The 18,203-nt window shown below is 35.3% G+C and overlaps 2 protein-coding genes and 1 non-coding gene across 5 annotated transcripts in view; all 3 read left to right on the top strand.

Annotated features, from left to right (window-relative positions):
* The first annotated feature begins 1,160 nt into the window (after positions 1–1,160).
* Positions 1,161–8,189, top strand: LOC114480444 (interleukin-13 receptor subunit alpha-2-like). Of its 2 annotated transcripts, none has more exons than XM_028474578.1 (10): positions 1,161–1,458; positions 2,382–2,518; positions 3,917–4,043; positions 4,178–4,277; positions 5,087–5,280; positions 5,436–5,566; positions 5,762–5,885; positions 5,996–6,064; positions 6,187–6,256; positions 6,575–8,189. In XM_028474578.1, exons 1-10 carry the CDS (start codon positions 1,395–1,397, stop codon positions 6,624–6,626), a joined length of 1,068 nt encoding a protein of 355 aa, XP_028330379.1. In that variant the 5' UTR covers positions 1,161–1,394; the 3' UTR covers positions 6,627–8,189. The 2 variants fall into 2 exon arrangements, with proteins under 2 accessions (XP_028330379.1, XP_028330378.1); XM_028474577.1 differs by having other exon boundaries at positions 1,176–1,458; positions 5,996–6,092.
* Positions 8,190–12,785: 4,596 nt separating this feature from the next.
* trnar-ucu (transfer RNA arginine (anticodon UCU)) lies at positions 12,786–12,859 on the top strand. Its single transcript has one exon. It is a non-coding gene; the product is annotated as a tRNA-Arg (tRNA).
* Positions 12,860–15,634: 2,775 nt separating this feature from the next.
* Positions 15,635–18,203, top strand: part of kirrel1a (kirre like nephrin family adhesion molecule 1a) — a 66,891-nt gene continuing 64,322 nt past the window's right edge. For both annotated transcript variants that reach the window (XM_028474793.1, XM_028474792.1), the window contains exon 1: positions 15,635–15,923. In XM_028474793.1, coding sequence (XP_028330594.1) covers positions 15,878–15,923 — 46 coding nt within the window. In that variant the 5' untranslated portion in view covers positions 15,635–15,877. The remainder of the gene's footprint in view (positions 15,924–18,203) is intronic.

The raw sequence follows: 18,203 nt of genomic DNA, 5'->3' as shown, positions 1-18,203 counted from the left end.
GTACTATCCCAGTGTTTTCTCAGAGGAGCCATCTGCACGGGGGGGCTGTGATGGGCCGTGGCTGCAGTGGTGCTGTATCGTGGCCCTCAGTGGTGGTGAATAGCTTCTGCTATTTTGCTGTGCTGGGGACCCACGGTCCGTGTGCAGACGGCTCCTTGTGATGTCTCCTTACCGAGATCCCCTGTACCCAGCCATGTGCCATTGTCCTTATTTTAACTTGTGTGTCTGTGTGTGGTGGATGGGGTTTGTACGAGGTGAATGTATTTTAAATATGTAAAAGCACTTTGAACTGCATCTCTTTGTATGAAAAGCACTTTTTATAAGTAAACATTGATTGATTGATTGAAAAAGGGTTCTTGTTTTTTTTAAAATACTGTAATAAGTATGTAGTTAGTATGTAATATTGCAGTTTTCTTCATTTTTATTCTGTGTGATAAATTATTTTCAATTATAAAATAGAATTATAGAAACAAATATACAGCAACAAACGCAGAACATTATGGGGCACCGATTGTAAAGTTGCTCATGCTTAAATAAACAGCAACTTTTTGCAACAATAGCAATAAACCACATTTAAAAAACTTCTGTGAATTTGTTTATGTTACTTTTGACCAGATTTACAGCAGTATTTGTGATATTTACAATGTTAAATCTTAATGTAAATATTAAATCTAAATGTTAATGGTATAAAATCTAAATGTTAAATCTAAAACAAATGATAAATAATAAATATAAATGTTATATCTAAATCAAAATGCAAAATCTAAATGTTACATTTAAATATTTGATTTAATATTTAACATTTAGATTAAAGACCAAATTAAACATTTGTGCATGAAAAAACGCTCATTCGCGTCAATGAGCTTTTATTTTGGTACTTACGGTGAATTTGCATATCGGCTATTTATTTAGTTTCACCCGTGACATTTAGATATTCAGCGTTTAGATTTGAACATGATATTTAAGATTTACATTTAGCATTTAGATTTTGATGTAACATTTAGATTTAACATTTCGATATTTTTACCATTTTGTGTATTTTTATTGTCGTTTTGTGCGGGTTTTTTGTTTTTTTGTTTTGTTTCGTGTATTACTGGTGACATTTATGTGTTTTTAAAGCTGGGATTCACTTATTCCTTTAGCGCGCTGTTGTGTCAGCGCGTGTCCCCAGGTTGCATCAGCGTGCGTGCACAAAAAGAGGGAATCGCTCCGCCCACTTCATTTTCACGGTACTCGTTTCTTGTCTAAAGGAACTGGAAGGGAAACCAAGCGACGCCCTTTTTGTCTTTTGTCTTTTTTTTTCTTTTCTTGTGTAACTGTTTCCACTGAACTATTTTAACATTTCCTCTCATACTGGCAGTGCTGTAAGAAAGAGGAACACCAACACCGTCAGGATGGTCCTGAAATCTCCTCTAACGGTCTTTGTGTTGCTGTTTTTACCATGTCATTGCCAAACAGGTGAGAAAAGTTCATTATTATTATTATTATTATTTTTTTAAGTTTTCCCTTCAGCGGGAGCGACGTAACGTGTTTCCCAGCTGTGACGTCACACTAGAGATAAGCGCTTTTCCCAGAAAGGGAGGAAATCAGTGTTTATCTGCATTTACTGAAGTAAAAGCACCAGCTTATGTTTACATACATTATAATATTCTTATGAATATTATGTTTGCTTTGGCCCCTTAGGATGATGGCAGAATATTGAAGTGAATAAGTTTATATTTTTAAATGCTGGGACTGTATGAATTGTGCCTCGTTGATACATTTAAAAAATAATAATTAGAAATCAACCTTAAACTAATATGAATCTTTTTGTAGCTTATAATGATTTAAGGTAAAATTAGAAATGTTCCATACTGGAAGTGTGGCAGTATCATATCATACAAATTATACTATCTAAATCTGTTTTTTTTTTTTTTTTTTTTTTTTTTTTTTCTAAAAATTGGCAAAAAAAAAAGAAAAAAAGTTTCAAATTGTTACACATTTTTCTAAAAACCATGTGACAGCACATTATAGTGTAGTTTCATTCTAGAACAACTTGCCATGAATGAGCAAGCTTTCACTAAATTCTGAAAAATTTACAACAAAAAAACATATTTTGTGAAAAAAAGGAAGTAATTTTTTTTTTACATTATTTTGTGGTTATTACAGAATGAATCTGTTATTTTATCAAAGAAAACTGTATTTTGTGATGAACAACAGCAACAATTGGCACGAAATATTAAAGCAAATTGTGATCAGAATGTGTCATCAAAGTAAACGTTTATTACGTTTTATGGATTTTTGGACAAGGCTTGATTTATTTTTAGAGAGTACAGAAGGAATGATACTGTAGATATAGTGATACCTGTGATCACACACCTGTGCTTTTCTCTTGTTTTCAGCTCAAATCCTGCCACCACGTAACCTATCTGCTGTGTGGAAGAGTGACTTTGATCCGGGTTTGTCCTGGTTACCTCCACATCATTCAACCACAAACTGCAGCTATAAAGTAATCTCCACATCTCCAAGGGAACATCTGGTATGTTTCAGTGTGGATGCATTTCACTTCATCGTAACCCAGTCTGGTCTACTTTTTAGCATAGGCCCAAGATGCTATTTTTCTTGTTATTTTGTCATTTTATTTCTATAATTATGTTATGTTATGTTATGTTATATAATTTTAGAGTTATTCTGTCATTTTGTGTGTTTTTTGCATCATTACGTTTGTTTTTGTGTGTCTCTTGTGTCATTGTGTGATTTTTGTGTATTTTTGTTAATGTTTTGTAAGTTCAGAGTCATTTTGTGTATGCTTCTGTCATTTTGTGTGTTTTTGCTAATATTTTGTAATTTTAGAAGCATTTTGTGTGTACTTCTGTCTGATGCTAACTTATATTAGCACGTGGACTTATGTTGGCATAACTCACATGCTAACTTGTATTAGCATGTGGGCTAACGCAATCTTTCTTTTACAACTTCTTGGGAAGATGTTAACTTATATTAGCGCGTGGATTTATGATTATGTGACTCACATGCTAACTTATAATAGCATGTAGGCTAACACAATCTTTCTTTCGCAACTTCTTGGTAAGATGCTAACTTGTGTTTGCATGTGGATTTATGTTGGTATAACTCACATGCTAACTTGTATTAGCATGTGGGCTAAATCTCTCTTTCGCAACTTCTTGGTAAGATGCTAACTAATGTTATCTTCTGTCATTTTGTGTGTTTTTCTGTCATTGTGTGTGTTTTTTGCATCATTACGTGCTTTTTTGTGTTTGTTTTTGTGGGTCTCTTGTGTCATTGTGTGTTTTTTGTGTATTTTTGTTAATGTTTTGTAAGTTCAGAGTCATTTTGTGTATGCTTCTGTCATTTTGTGTGTTTTTGCTAGTATTTTGTAATTTTAGAAGCATTTCGTGTGTACTTCTGTTATTTTGTGTCTCTTGTGTCATCGTGTGTTTTGTTGTGTCATTTCGTGTATTTTGGTTAATGTTTTGTAAATCCAGAGTGATTTTGTGTATGCTTCTGTCATTTTGTGCTTTTTTGTGTTGTTTTTTTTTTTTTTTTGTCATTTTGTGCTTTTTGTTAAGGTTTTGTTAGTCTTTTAGAGTCATTTTGTGTATTTTTGCTAATATTTTGCCATTTTATAATCATTTTGTGTGCCTCTTGTGTCATTGTGTGTTTTTATGTTTGTCCTTTTGTGCTTTTTTTGTTCATGTTTTGTTTTTTGTTTTGTTTCTCTTGTCTGCACATGCTGTCAAAGGTCAACACTACAAGAAGTGCAATCATTATGAGACAGCAATGTATTGTTCATGTTTTGAAAGTCTTCTAATGGGAGTGAATTCTTATATTTTGGGGCTGAATCAAAGAAAACTGATTTAAAACACACAAAAAAAGTGACTTACTTATTAACTGATATTCCTCTTTTTTCTGTGTTCAGATCATTGACAAATCTCCCTGCTATATCGAGAACAAGGTAATGGAGGGAGGATCCATACAATGGTCTATTTCAACAGTTTGTCAGCAAAACAGAAGTGTGGCAGTGGTCCTAAATGTGTCGTATCCAGGTAGGTCAACAACATTTATTAGGTACCAGTGGTTATTAGTTAGTGTTAAATCAGACCCTTGAGAATCCAATGAGATTGGAGCGTACATCAGTTGTCTGTTTGGTAATATCTATATGTAATTTTCTATTTTCCAGAGATAGTGAAACATTTAAAGTGCTACTTATATGCACCAAACCAAAGCCGTTGTGAATGGTTACCAAATTTCAGTCCCCCAGATCTGAAATTTTTCTATATGTAAGTGTTGTTTTTTTTATTTATTTCTTTTATTCTCTGTCACTGTCTTTGTGTTACAGTTTTTTTTTTTTTTTTAATCTCAATGTACAAATGTATAAACATGTTTATTTAACCTTTCTATACTCAAATATGCTAATTGCCGTGTAAGTTAGTTGTAAGTAAAATCTGAAATGTGTCATTTTGTTTTCTTGCTTTTAAAAAGAATATACATTGCGTAAAATAAACTATGTCATTATTAATTCAGAGAAAAATGCATTATTTTCACGTTTTCTAATTTTGTTGACTGAATTCTTTCTTCATTTAGCTGCAAATGAGTGAAATTTAGTTTTTTTTTGTTTCGTGATGACTTAATATAGGCTATGATAACTAGAATATGCACTATTTTGTCAACGTGAACACTGCCAATATATTATATTATATATATTACCATTATACATTTTGCTTGTGTTAGTGTTAGCGTGAACCTTTCCCCTCTCCGAAGTTAGCAGTAACCATGTTTGGTAAAATAAGCACACATATTAGCATTAGAGCTAACATGCTAACTTAAATTAGCAAATGGGCTAACGCAATCTTTCTTTTGCAACTCCTTGGTAAGATGCTAACTTATATTAGCACGTGGACTTATGTTAGCATGACTCACATGATTTTTCTATCAATGTCAAAATGGCATTTTATTGCAATACTTTTGCTTTTTAAACCCCTTTTAACAAAAAAAAAAAAATGTTTGAGAGTATTTTACAAGAAAATAATTTGTGGATTTTGTGGCTGTTTTTTAAACTTACAGAATTTCTTAATTGTGTGTTTCCCAGTTCGGCGGAAGCATTTAGTTCCAAAAACAGTTTGGTGTCTTTAGTTGAGTGCTCGTCCTACATTTACAATGAGAGTATGAAGACTGGCTGTGAGATTCAAGCGACCGAAAATCACATCATCTACATCCTGTTTAATGGGACCCTGAACAACAAACCTGTCAGAAACACCTTCCTAAGAAAGCCTAAAGACGACGGTGAGTAGCAGATGGAGCTTGTTAATGTTAAGTCTAACTTTCCATTTTAGGTTAAGCTTCTGTTGAAATGTGTAAACTTTTTAGTTTGAGGGCCACGGAAAGTTGTTCCATTTGTCTATAACAATACGTGTGTTGGTTGTTTTTTGTCTGTACAGTGAGGCTGCCTCCGCTCAAGTTGACAGCCACAAAAAATGGGAATGAAATCAACATGAACTGGAATAAACCGAATATCCTACCAAAGGATTGGATATTCAAAATAAATTACACCGAATGCGACGTTCTAAAGGTAGGAGACGACAGAGCATTTTTAGGCGTTTGCATTTTCAAGATAAGTAAGAATAATCATCAAATGTAATACGTTTTTTTTTTTTTTTTTAACAATAGATACATGTATTTCTTTTTTTCTGATGCAAACATCTGTTTTATTCATGTTAGATCTCAAAATGAATGAACTGAACATTCGTTCTGATGCATTTCTCAGTCCATCAGCGTAAAAGGTGAAACAGCCTATGTACTGGAGTCAGTTTCTCATTGCCAGTACAACATATCCATAAGAGCGCAGAGTAAAAGTGGGAAAGCACCATGGAGTGACTGGAAGTATTTTGGTAAGAAAATGATATTGGAATATATAGAAACGTCTCTCTGACACATCCTACTTGTCACATGATGCATCGTATTCATGTTTTTTTTGTTTGTTTGGTTTTTTTTAATACAGATGCAGAACACGATTCTAACATGCATTCGTACGCTTACGCTACCATCCTCATATTGTTTGGTGTTCTGGGTGCGTTTACGTGTGTGTGTTGTCACAAGTAGGTTAAATAATCATTGCTTTGTTGAAATGTTCTGACCATTTAGGCTTGATTTTAATTCAATAACCTCTTGCCTTTATTTATATTTGAACAGGAAGAGGAGATCACTCTTTCATAAAGTGCCAAAACCCACGGATTTTTTCACAGACATCACGGACAACAAGGTGAATTCTGTTTCTAAACGTTTCTAAAGTGTTTTAAGTTCCTGTTTTGAAGTTACACTGTGTTTTAGGAAAGTGTTGGATTACTTTAGCTAATTTATTGCAAGTTTATCTGCAAGCAGTTTGGATTAAGGTTGTAAAAAGTGAGTCACAAACACAATGACATAAAATTAACAGCTGTTGCTAAGTATGCATTAACAAGTCTTGGTTTTTTTGGGTTGGATTAAGGTTTTAGATTCCAAGATGAAGTTAAAATGCAAAAATAATCACCTTAGTTGTAGTAGTTGATTATGAATGCTAAAATGTTCTGTTTCCTCACAGTTTGACGCCTCTAATGGGAATATTCTGGCGAAAGAAGAAGAAGACTGTATAATCACATTGGTGATGGATCCCCCAAAGCTAGAAGCAGAATGCTGACACATCTGGAGAAAAAACAAACAGTGGCCACTAAAACATGTGGCCCTGTTTCTTTCAAACAGTCCAAAAGTCCTGCTAAAACCTAAAACAAGGCGAAACAGACACGACAGCTTTATTCACTCAGAACTCATTATTTATGAGTTAAATATTTCAACGGCGGCAGGTTGAAATATCTCAAACATGGCTGCCCATTTTACTATTCTAATTTCTTCCAGTTTTTACTGAGGACTTGCTGCGACTTCAGGTGGCGTTCAAAGTCACTTTTTCAAGTAGGAGGTCGGATAATCCAGAGTTCTGAGTTGCTTGTAACGCAACATTAGATCAGGTTTTTACATCTCGTTTGATAACGTGAGATTTCTGGCTTAGAGGAAGTTCGGTGGTATAGCAGAATCGATCGTTCTGTGTGTGTGTGTGTGTGTGTAAAAGATTGAAAAATCTCTTGAGATTTAGGAAATCCTTTTGTTTGTGTTTGTGCGCTTAATATGCTAGCTGTCTATTGTGAACAACTTGGGTCTCGCCTGCTGCATTGTTCTAGTATTTATGTTACACGCTTATGTAAGTTGGCAGTAAATAGGCAATGATCAATGTTTACTGGTCAGATGTCCAGTGGAAATTACAGTTTTAACCAAATCTACGCGGCCTATTTGGTACAACTATGAGCTGTTTAGAATTATTGTATTTGAAGCACTTCAGTAAACATTAAAACATATACTGCACAGGAAAAGGAAACTTTCTTTTGGTTATATTAACTGTCTAAGGACCATGACGTGGGATATTTTTTGTGAAGAGAAGGAAAAAAGGTCAATAACATGCTAGCTTGTATTTGGCCAACCAGCTAGCGAGCTAGCTACCCAGGAGTTAGCACAAAAACGCCTCCTGATTTTCCATATATTTACAAATCTTTTGCATTTTGTCCATACCAAAATCTTTAATTTAAAGATTCAAATGAATTGTTTGGCTTTGGTTCATGATGGATTAGCAGCCGCTAGCATTAGCTGTTAATTTAGCTAACAAGAAAAAAAAAAAATCACTCTTTTTACAAGTACATCCTCATTCATTGCTTGACAGAAATGGGATTAAAACACACACATTTCAAAGCTGTCTTTATCAGAACATCTTGATTTATTTAGCAATAGAAAAGAAAATTATTTCACAAGTGTCCTGGTTAAGCAACAGCAGTGAGATATGTTGTTGTCGCACTTAAAATGACGGTATCGCTGTCAAACTTTGCCCTGCTGTAAAGAATCCAACAGTTTTCGAGAGCTAAGATGTTCGACTTTAAAGTTAATATGCTGTTATTACGGTAAATACCTGACAAATAGATGCCTGTGTGGCAAAAGTAGGGACAGCATTTGAGACTGAGCAGAGAAAAACGTGAAGAAATCAGATCAAGAAGAGTAGATTTATATATATATAGATATATATATTATCCAACCTTACAGAGGATAACAACTTGTTCTGCTGTTTTTCTTCTTAAATTTGACTTTTTGACAATAAACGTCACTTACTCTTTATTTTATTGAGGTTTACTTTGTCATAACTTCAGTAAAACAATTGTGAACTGTTATAATTGTGTACCTATCCTTGTTTTCTGCTGCGCTACTCGCTGTGATACCACTGCCTTATCTCAGTCGTGACTGCTCCATATTTTTTATTTATTGGTTTTCAAGTTGAATTGGTTTTCTTGTTATTTTAAGGCTGATCTTGGCTAAGAATTACTGTATTATTTTAAAGTGTACAAGGAAATGAAGAGTAGTATATATATATATAAAAATCCAGGAAACTACATTGTATGATTTTTAAAGAATGTATTATTAGGTGAATTCTTGCGTAAAATAAGTTCTTCTTTAAGAAGCTCTTATATCGTCCACTCGTCACCTGTATTAATGGCATTATCAGTATAAAATACACCTGTCCACACTTTCAAACAGTCACACTCCAACCTCCACCATGGCCAAGTTATCACAATTGTTGACTATATTTGCACTAACTAAACTATCGGTTTTTTGAATAATGTTTCCTTTATTTATATGTCGGACAACCTTATCCTTGAGGACTTTTTTCACCGGAAATTCAACTTAAAGGTAATTAAAACTCCTTATTTTGTTTTCTTGTTTACTTGGAAAGTGGTGCTGACTCATGCCTGATGAACCTAAATAGTGTTTTTTTTTTTTAAATTAGGATTAAAAAAAAATTATTTAATGACGTGACCATGTTAAGTGATCCTCCCTTCCCACTGCTGTTTAACAGATATTTAATGTTCTAGAGTGTAGTGTCCGTTCTGTTGAAGGCAGAAGGGATGTTTGGCCTCAGTAGGAAGTGTTGACATACACGCTAAAATTGCAACATCACACCACAACTTTCCTTGGAAAAAGTTAACTTGACCTTTCTGAAACACCCCCAAGGTGAAACAGCACTTTACTAACATTCAACTATCATGTAACGGTTTGTTGACATTCATTGACACTGAGTTAAATCTAATCTCTTAATGCTCTGACTTTTAAATGCGAAAAGGAAATACACACAAGCTCAACTAATGACTCACCGACCCGTCCAACGTTGTCAACAACATTGATAAACACTCGGCATGACCTAAAGGGTTTACAAATACTAAGAAGAGCACGCAGAACGCCAACATCTGCCAAGAGCCAAATATCCTCTTACAATAAAAAGGAATGCAACAAAACAGGAAATTGACTTGCAAGGTCATTAAATAAAAAAAAGAGAGTAGAACAACCAAAAATGTGATTGTTATGTAGTAAAGCATATATTTTTGTGCAATAAATCCATGTACTTGACATAGAGAACACACTGTAAACATGTCATTATGCATGACACCACATGGACACATAATGTGTGCATTATTTTTGTATGCAATGCAATGACATTAAAGGTGCAGTCTGCAACTTTACTAAAAGTGACTTTTTGTTATATTTGCTAAAGCTGTCACTATGTAAGGATAGCTTTACATCAAACTAGTAGTTTGTGTGAAAAAAACAGGCTCATTGAGTCCCTCCTGCTGCTCCTGCAGCCTTTGGCAGATTGCCAGAATGTACCACGAGCAAAAACAACGAATCAGAGCCAGGATTGCGTTTGATGGACTGTCTGACAGCTGTTGCTCACAGGCCCCGCCCCTTTCCCGGGACTGTAGTGCCGTCTTTTTTAGAGTGTATGGTCTGGAGGAGTAGAAGATGGAATTAGTGATTTTTCTGCTTGAAAGGTAATTACTGCTGCTTGATTTACATTATGTTTGATTTGTAATTGTTACACTAGAACTCTGTGGTGCATGTGTTGTTCGTGTGCGCGCAGCAGCCTCCATGTGGGCTGCTGTAAGTGACACTGTATTGTTGCTGCTGAGGTGTGTGCACATAGAGAGAGAGAAGCGCTGCAGTAATATGCTTTTAACAGAGCATGTTATATTACTCTGATGTTGCTGTTGGGCTAACTTTCGATTGTTTGCTCCTCTGAGGGAGGAACTATGGAAAGTTTAGAGGCAGGGCAAGAGAGCAGTGGGGAGGGAGGGGGAGAGAGGGATCTGAGAGTTGCGGACTGCACCTTTAAAGGCTTTTAATCTGTCATTATTAGTTTAAATATTTAACAGTTGTGACTAAATTATTTGCTTAAAGCCACTTGTGTTGTAAGTTGTAATTTATATCTATAAATTGTATAAAAAAAATAAATAAATCAGGAATGGTAAATGGACTTGATTTTATATAGCGCTTTATCACCACACTGAAACAGTCTCAAAGCGCTTTACATATCAGCTCATTCACCCAATCACTCTCACATTCACACACCAGTGGGACAGCACTGCCATGCAAGGCGCTAGTCGACCACTGGGAGCAACTTAGGGTTCAGTGTCTTGCCCAAGGACACTTCGACACATAGTCAGGATCGAACCCCCAACCTCTCGATCAGAAGACGACCCTCTACCACCTGATCCACGGTCGCCCTATGTGCCAATATCGATACTCGTATCAAGCATACGGCCGATACCTGTAATGTAGTCGTACGCATTAAAGTTCAAAGATACCCAATGGCTTTGAATGGTGGCATTTCTGTTTTTTTTGGTATTGACCTCCAGGGAGAGCAATTTTAATATCAAAAAGTTTATTTTTTACTGGAAATGTCTGTTTTATAGTCATTTTAACAGGTTTTTTAATCTAATATATCAACATTTGTTGTAACAAGCAGAGAAGAAAATAAAACCTGTCTTACAATTCATTGCACTTTGTGTGTTTGGTATAAGTATCAGATCGGTACTCGGGATCGGCAAGTATATCCACATATCGGTATCGCATCGTTTGGGGAAAGTGGTATCGTACATCTCTAATAAAAAAGGACACAATATTGTTAAATTGCAATTAGTTATTTTGCAAAAATATGAGGAATTTTATAGTGTGAAGTGTATTTGAAACGCCTGTGGTAACATAATAAAACATGTTACTAAAATGAGGTGAAAATTACATTATGGTACCAGGTTTTTTTTAGTTTTTTTTTTTTTAAATACAACCACTTTATGGACAAAACTCCTGCAATGGAACCAGTGATTTATCAATCCCATGCATATAGGAAAGTAAACAAGACTTTTAATAGGAGATGTGTGTATTTTCATAGAAAACTGTATATTTATGTATTAAGGTGCATTTTTTTTTTAAATTCTCCATGTGTTTGTTTTTCTGCTCAGGACAAAAGCCCTGCTGTTTTCAATGTGACGCTGCCCTATTATACACAATAAATGGTAACAGATGAGAGATGATGCAATGATGCTGTAATCTTGCAGTTACTGTAAGCCCTGCATTACCTTTAATGGAAAACTACTGCCTAAAAATGTAAAGAAAACACCATTTTATGGATTAATCGACAATTCTTATTGAATTATTTGAATTATTATGTTTTTTTTGTTGTTTTTTTTAACAATGAAAATCAAATTTTGCCAAATTAAAACGTGCTAGACTGGGTTTCTCACGTACAATTATATTCTATATATATCAGGGTTGGGGCCATTTATAATTGTAATTGTGTAATTGATAATGAATTGCAATTATGGCGTAATTATAATTGTAATTTTAGAAATCTGTTGCAGTTGTAATTGTAATTAAAATGTAATTGAGTTTAGATCATTGCCTTTATTGTAATTGTAAATGTCATGACAATTCTATAAAAATTGTCAATTATAATTTAACGCAAAACTGAGGAACCATGTTACAGTTCCATGTATAGTTCTACACATATGTAGTTCATTATTAAAATGTGTTTTATATCAAGCTTTCCCACATTCTACCATTTAAAAAAAAAAAAATCGCAATGGAATTGTAATTCAACATGGATAATTGAAAATGTAACTGAAACATGTAATTCAGAACCATAAATACTTTATTTATGCCAGGGGGGGAAATCACGTGTGTTACAGAGGCTGGAGAGATAATACAAATAAAAAGAATAAATACTTTACAAAGAAAAAGAAAGAAAAACTTACATAATTAAGTAAAATGCTGTTAATTAAATAAGGATTAAATACAAGTGCACACATTATAGTAGAAAAAATAAAAAAGACAATCTAATACTACTACTAATAATAGAAATATACAAATGTACAGATATATACAAGAATCAAAGCTGTAGTTATAGTGATGATTGTATAATTTGATAAGAATGATTAATTGACCACAATCCTGCTATAAATCAACCAAAAAAGCGTTTTATGTATATATATGTATACATATATTAATCAAAGCTGTGATTTGAATCATTGTCTTTGTCTTTCTTTGTCGCTCCTAAAACCAAAACAAAGCAAATTGAGTTGCAAAAATTTTTCCGTGATTAGTATTTCAAAATAAAAGCACACATGCCCCTGCTACTACTTGCTTGCACAGGCTGTAGTCATTGGTAGTTTTACTTTTTAAAGTCGCGCTCTGGCACTTCCTGTTTTACGCAGGCCAGCTTGATCTAACCCCGGTCCTTCTCTGTGCAACACTGCCCTCTGGTGGCAGACAGTGGTAACAGCAGCCATCTGCGCTCCTAGTGGTCCTGATGCTGCGGATGCAGAGGAAACATGTCGAGGGGAGGATGGGGAGGATTCTAGAGTGCATCACAACCAGTTTGATCCGGCGCAGTCTCTGTGGCGCAATGGAATAGCGCGCTGGACTTCTAATCCAGAGGCTCCGGGTTCGAGTCCCGGCAGAGATGAGTCATCCTGTGTGCCTGACGGCAGACTGAACGTCCCTTTTGTCCCTATTTTACATGTTTTCCTTTGTAGAAGGAGAAGTGACTCATGTGATGGAGCGTTGAGTTAGAAACATGTGAGAATGCACCAGCATCAGTGTACTTTCAGCATGTTATTCTCCTATAGACGACTGGATTTATTTATTTTTTAAATCCAGTAATATAATATATCAATGTTTTGGATGCCAGTGATGCTCATATGATCCACAAAAATCATTATTCTGTCCTTGGAAAAGGAATGTACTGACTATTTCCACACAAAAGGTCAAATATAAGGTGCAAGGAACTTATTCCAATGATTATGATTATTATTAAAAAAAACTATATTATGATTATTTAAAATTCACCTTGTTCTTTGTTTTAGTTCATTTATTTTTAACTATTTGGAGGGTTTTTTTTAGTTTTTCCTTTCATAAGCTCTTATTCTGTGACTGTACTTATTATTATTGTTTTTCATGTACTTGTTTTCTATGCTATTTATTTGTTTTAAGGACATTTTAGTGTTATTTTTAACACTGTAAACGTGTTTTATGTACTGGTGCCAGGACACACTTGGAAAAGAGATTATGAATCCCATTGTGGTTCTCCTGACTAAATAAAAGCTCATGAAATGAAATGAATTTTAAAATTGCAGAGGTTTATTTATTTTTTTATTTTTTTGACAAAAGTCAAAGTAATAATTTCCCAATTCATCAAAGATGCAAAAAATAATTGCCTTTACAATTTTACTATTTATAGTAATTCATCAATACAATTGTAAATTTTACTATACTAATTCATAAAATTAAAAATTCCATTTCATTAAAAATGTACAGTAAAATTTGTGAGGCCAGTTTTTTTTTTGCATCTCTGATCAAGTGGGAAAATATTGATTTTCCTTAAAAAATAAAATAAAAATAAATAAAATAAAAACCTGTATTTAAAAAAAAAAAAAAAATCCTAATTAATTTATAATTTTGTAATAATCATAATAATTGGAATAAGTTCCTTGCACCTTATATTTTACCTTTTGTGTGGAAATAGTCAGTACATTCCTTTTATTCAAATTTGAAATAACTTTATTAATCCCTTTGGGAAAGGATAGGATACATTATACCTACGTTTAAGAGTATCACGATTTTTGTGAAGTAATTTGAGCATCACTTAGTATTAGTGTTGATAGTAAATCAGCGATGATACAAGACCCCTAGTTATGTATTACAATAAAAACTATATAAAATGGCTAAGAAATGTGTTGATGTGCCTTTAACAATAGAATAATAAACATATAATACAAAATAATACAGTATATATGTGTGATGTATTGTATAAGACACATTTTAGTTAATAATAATAACAATAATAATATATTTTTTATTATAAAATCAGCTCCATAACGCATTATACCCACACAGACACAGGTTGTATTTGATGAGAGGTGCTATTTGCTATTATAGCCGCAAGGGGGCGTTGTAGTGTCATAGTAATGTAGTAATTATATGTACAGAATGGATTGCTGTTGTGAAATCTACTATTTGTGCCAAAAATGTCTCATGTGTTTATGAATCACATTCACAACTCAAACACAACACAGTGGGAGGGATTTATCTACTATTTACTCACATAATCTTCCTTATTTGGAGAATAAACACAAATCACAATCAGATAATTATGTTTTAAAATATGAGAAGTGCTGGATTGACACTTTTTTTTTTTTTTAATTTATGTATTTTTTTAATGAACAAAAAAAAAAAACCATGTGGATGCAGTTGAGGTGAAATAAGTTGAGGTCTGGTGGTTTCATTGTTTAATGCCCGCAGACTCTAAAACAGTCCCAACACAGCAAATGTATCACCATGATTATGGAGCTGATTTATTTAGTAGTTGCTTTTTTATTTTGCACTTTTTAAGGGTGTGTGTGTGAGAGAGGAAGAGGGAAATATTGGTCATACTATTTACAAAATCCTAGTAAGATGAATTAATGAATTTAATTTCCCGTCAAAATAAGATATTAAAAAAAGTCAAGTTAAAAACTTCAAGCCCAGTAAATGAACAGTGAGTTAAAAATGAAGTCAAAGCAAATAATAAATCACAACTGTTTTTTAGTTAAAATGTTAAAAAAAATTTCATAAACCTAATTTTTCCTAAATAAATTGGTAGGTTGATTTTTTCCCCCCTAAAACAGAAAGAAACTCAAAAGCCAAAAGATAATTTAGTCATGAATTTACCAGCTAATATTATATAAATAATATTATATATAAAAGACTCTTAACTTTTTGCCAATATCAATACGCCAATATTTTACACACACACACACACACACACACACACACACACACACACACACACACACACACACACACACACACACACACACACACACACACACACACACACAGAAGCCTAGAGCTGCCACAGGTGAAAAAAAAATATATTGGATAACTATTGTATGAATTATAATAATTATATAGTACAAACAATATATATCACGTTAATATAATGTTTGTACAACATAATTATATTCTTCCTACAATATAGTAATCTAAAATATATTTTCTCCTGTGGCAGCTCTAGGCTTCCGTACTTTTCTATCAGAATTGTAAAACTACCAAGAAACGGTCAAGCTCACGCTCATGTTGAAAACCAACATTCCTTTTTGAAGGAGTGTAAATCAATGGCTTTCGGTTGTGTTTTATTGTGAAGGAGCTAAGCGGATGTAGTAGCCCGTGCTGTCGTGCTTGATGACCGTGGTGTAGAAAGCGGAGAGTCGCTGAAGAGAAGAAGAAGAAGCAGAAGAAGAAGAAGAAGAGCAGCTTTGATAAAGCTCTGAAATGCTGTGAGAAACCTGTAGACAGGGCGCACACGGAGCGGGGGGAGGGTTTTACTCGCTCGTGTGATTATTATTATGAATATTATTGTGTAAAGTCAGTGTTAACTCTGCGCTTTTTGATGCTGTCCTCACGGAGCTGTGAGCCACTAACGGACTTGTGTGTCGGCTGAACCATGCAGAGGCTGCTGCTGCTGACTTTACTGCTGAGCGCTCCAACTGGTGAGAACAACACAACCATTACATCCACAACACCTCTGTGTGTGTGCGCGTGTGCGTGTGCTTGTGACGTGATTCCATCGCATTCACTCACGAGCTGCACCAATGGATCACACCGCGCGCGCGTGGCTTTACATCCGCACCGCAGGAAGTAAAAAAAATAAATAAATACATGTAAATTTAAAAAATAAAATACAATTATTCATATATTTATGTATTTATTTGCATGACGGTTGTCGTCGTGTGCACATCTGCGCACGCGCGTGCACGGCCGAGCCCTCAGTTAGTTGAACACAATCCTCGTGCACGCGCATTTCACTTACATGACCTATTGCATATGACGACAGACCTGAGGAGGACGTGACAGGAATGGGAGTGAGAGTGAATCTGATCAGATATAGTGAGAACCTGCAAATCACCCCCAACCTCAACTGCCCTTCTGTGTCACCTGTGTGTGTGTGTGTGTGTGTGTGTGTGTGTGTGTGTGTGTGTGTTTGTGTGCGTTCATCTCTGCACAATGGGGTGTCACACATCCTCCGTCTGTACTTGTGTGAAGCAGGTATATGGCTATTGGCTGGTGGTGATCACAGCTGTAGCTGGGTTGCTAGGAGACAGGAGGAGGATGATGCAGAGGATGGCTCTGATCGTTTCCTCTGAGCTACCTGTTGTTTGAGCCATGTTTGTGTGTCCTCCATTGTGTGGCTTTAGGCTGACCGTGCTCTAGGAGTGCACCCTGAGCTGACCACTCCATCATAGGTAGAGAGGGGTGGGGGGTGGGAGGGGTGTGTGTGTGGTGTTCCAGGGATGGAAAGGTATAGGGAAAAGGATGATGTCACCATGTCTGCCAGGCTTTGTGTCGCCCACCCCCCTCGCCGACACAGTCCACGTATTAAGCGCACGTGGATCTCGATTCTCGACAAAAAGATCGAAAATGAGGTTGAGACAAAAAAAAAAAAGAAAAAACCAAATCTGTGAATGACTGCCACATAATTCCAGCTTCTAAAGCGATTACACGCAGCGATTTACATGTGTAAACCCATGTGTCCCATTGTCTGCCTGCTGCTGTTGCAACGCTTTGCAAATCCAATATCACCTTTGTGTGTGTGGAAAAGCTGGAAGATTGTTGTGTACGCTCTCCGAGGCTTTTTTCTTCTTCTTCTTCTTCTTCCATGAGATGCTATTAGGCAGAGGCTGTGCGTAAAATGATGTAACGGTACATGTGAGGTCTCTACGGTTTTAGAAAAACAAACAAACAAACAAATGAACCCCAGAGACTGCTTCAAAAGAATTGTGTGTGTGTGTGGAGGCATCTTTCCTCCCTGCACACTCTTATCTCATCATTAGATCAGTAAAACAACATTTCATGGCCTGTAATTTGTACACATGTAATTGCCTAGCAGTCTTAATGATAGGATGGTTATTAGCCCAGGAGCTAATTAAGGCTTTGGTGCATTACATTGTTTCAGCTTATTAGAAGTCGATATTATTACAGGACCGACAACGGTGCATCTTTAGCAGCAGTGCATTGATGTTCTGGGTTGTGGCCAGCACTGTTGAGTGTAGGGGTCCCCTACGCTGTTATTTTGACCCCCTATGCTGTGTTTCAACCATCGTAGGGGGCTTTTCTGTTTGATCTTTAGCTTTTAAAGATCGAGACTCAAGATACTCGTTGACAGCAGTCCTCTTTTCCTTGTTACCAAAGACAATCACACAGTTTTCACTCATCCAGCAGTTTACTTTTTCTATGCAGTCACATTTCAATGGGAACATAGTCATCTGAGTTCAGTGATAGATATAGTTGTGTGTCATCTGCGTAGCTCTGATAATCAACCTTACAGTTCTGTAAAATTCGTCCTAAAGGAAGCATATAAAGGCTAAACAGAAGGGGTCCAAGAACAGAGCCCTGAGGAACCCCACAGGACATTGGTAATCTGCTTTTTCCTTTTTTAATGGGTAGTTGTACCCGTAGGGGCCCTCTACGGGTGTGATTTTGATCCCCTACGGCCAACATAGGCAAATGGTGGTGGCCCCTCGGTCTAATTTTGCGTGGCCCTCAAAACAAATCCCCAAAAATTGTATTTGTAATGGAAGGAATATAAAACACAACATATGACACAAAAATAACTCCAAAAACACATACATCGACAGCAAAATGCACAAAGTACACAAAAACACACAGACAAATTCCCTAAAAATACACAGAATGACAAAAAGACAGCTGACACGACAATCACTTCAACAAACAAAATGACGAGTACGAAAACACAAAACACAACACGTTAT

Source organism: Gouania willdenowi, chromosome 18, assembly GCF_900634775.1.
Source record: "Gouania willdenowi chromosome 18, fGouWil2.1, whole genome shotgun sequence".
Taxonomy (NCBI): domain Eukaryota; kingdom Metazoa; phylum Chordata; class Actinopteri; order Blenniiformes; family Gobiesocidae; genus Gouania; species Gouania willdenowi.
Note: the sequence above shows the minus strand (reverse complement) of the source record. Positions and strands in the feature narration are given on the sequence as shown.

Excerpts from the sequence above, each read along its gene's own strand:
- LOC114480444 (XM_028474577.1), top strand. The coding sequence starts at position 1,395 with ATGGTCCTGAAATCTCCTCTAACGGTCTTTGTGTTGCTGTTTTTACCA. Across the intron at positions 5,281-5,435 it reads AAGAAAGCCTAAAGACGACG|TGAGGCTGCCTCCGCTCAAG; the intron begins GTGAGTAGCAGA and ends TTGTCTGTACAG. Across the intron at positions 6,257-6,574 it reads CAGACATCACGGACAACAAG|TTTGACGCCTCTAATGGGAA; the intron begins GTGAATTCTGTT and ends GTTTCCTCACAG.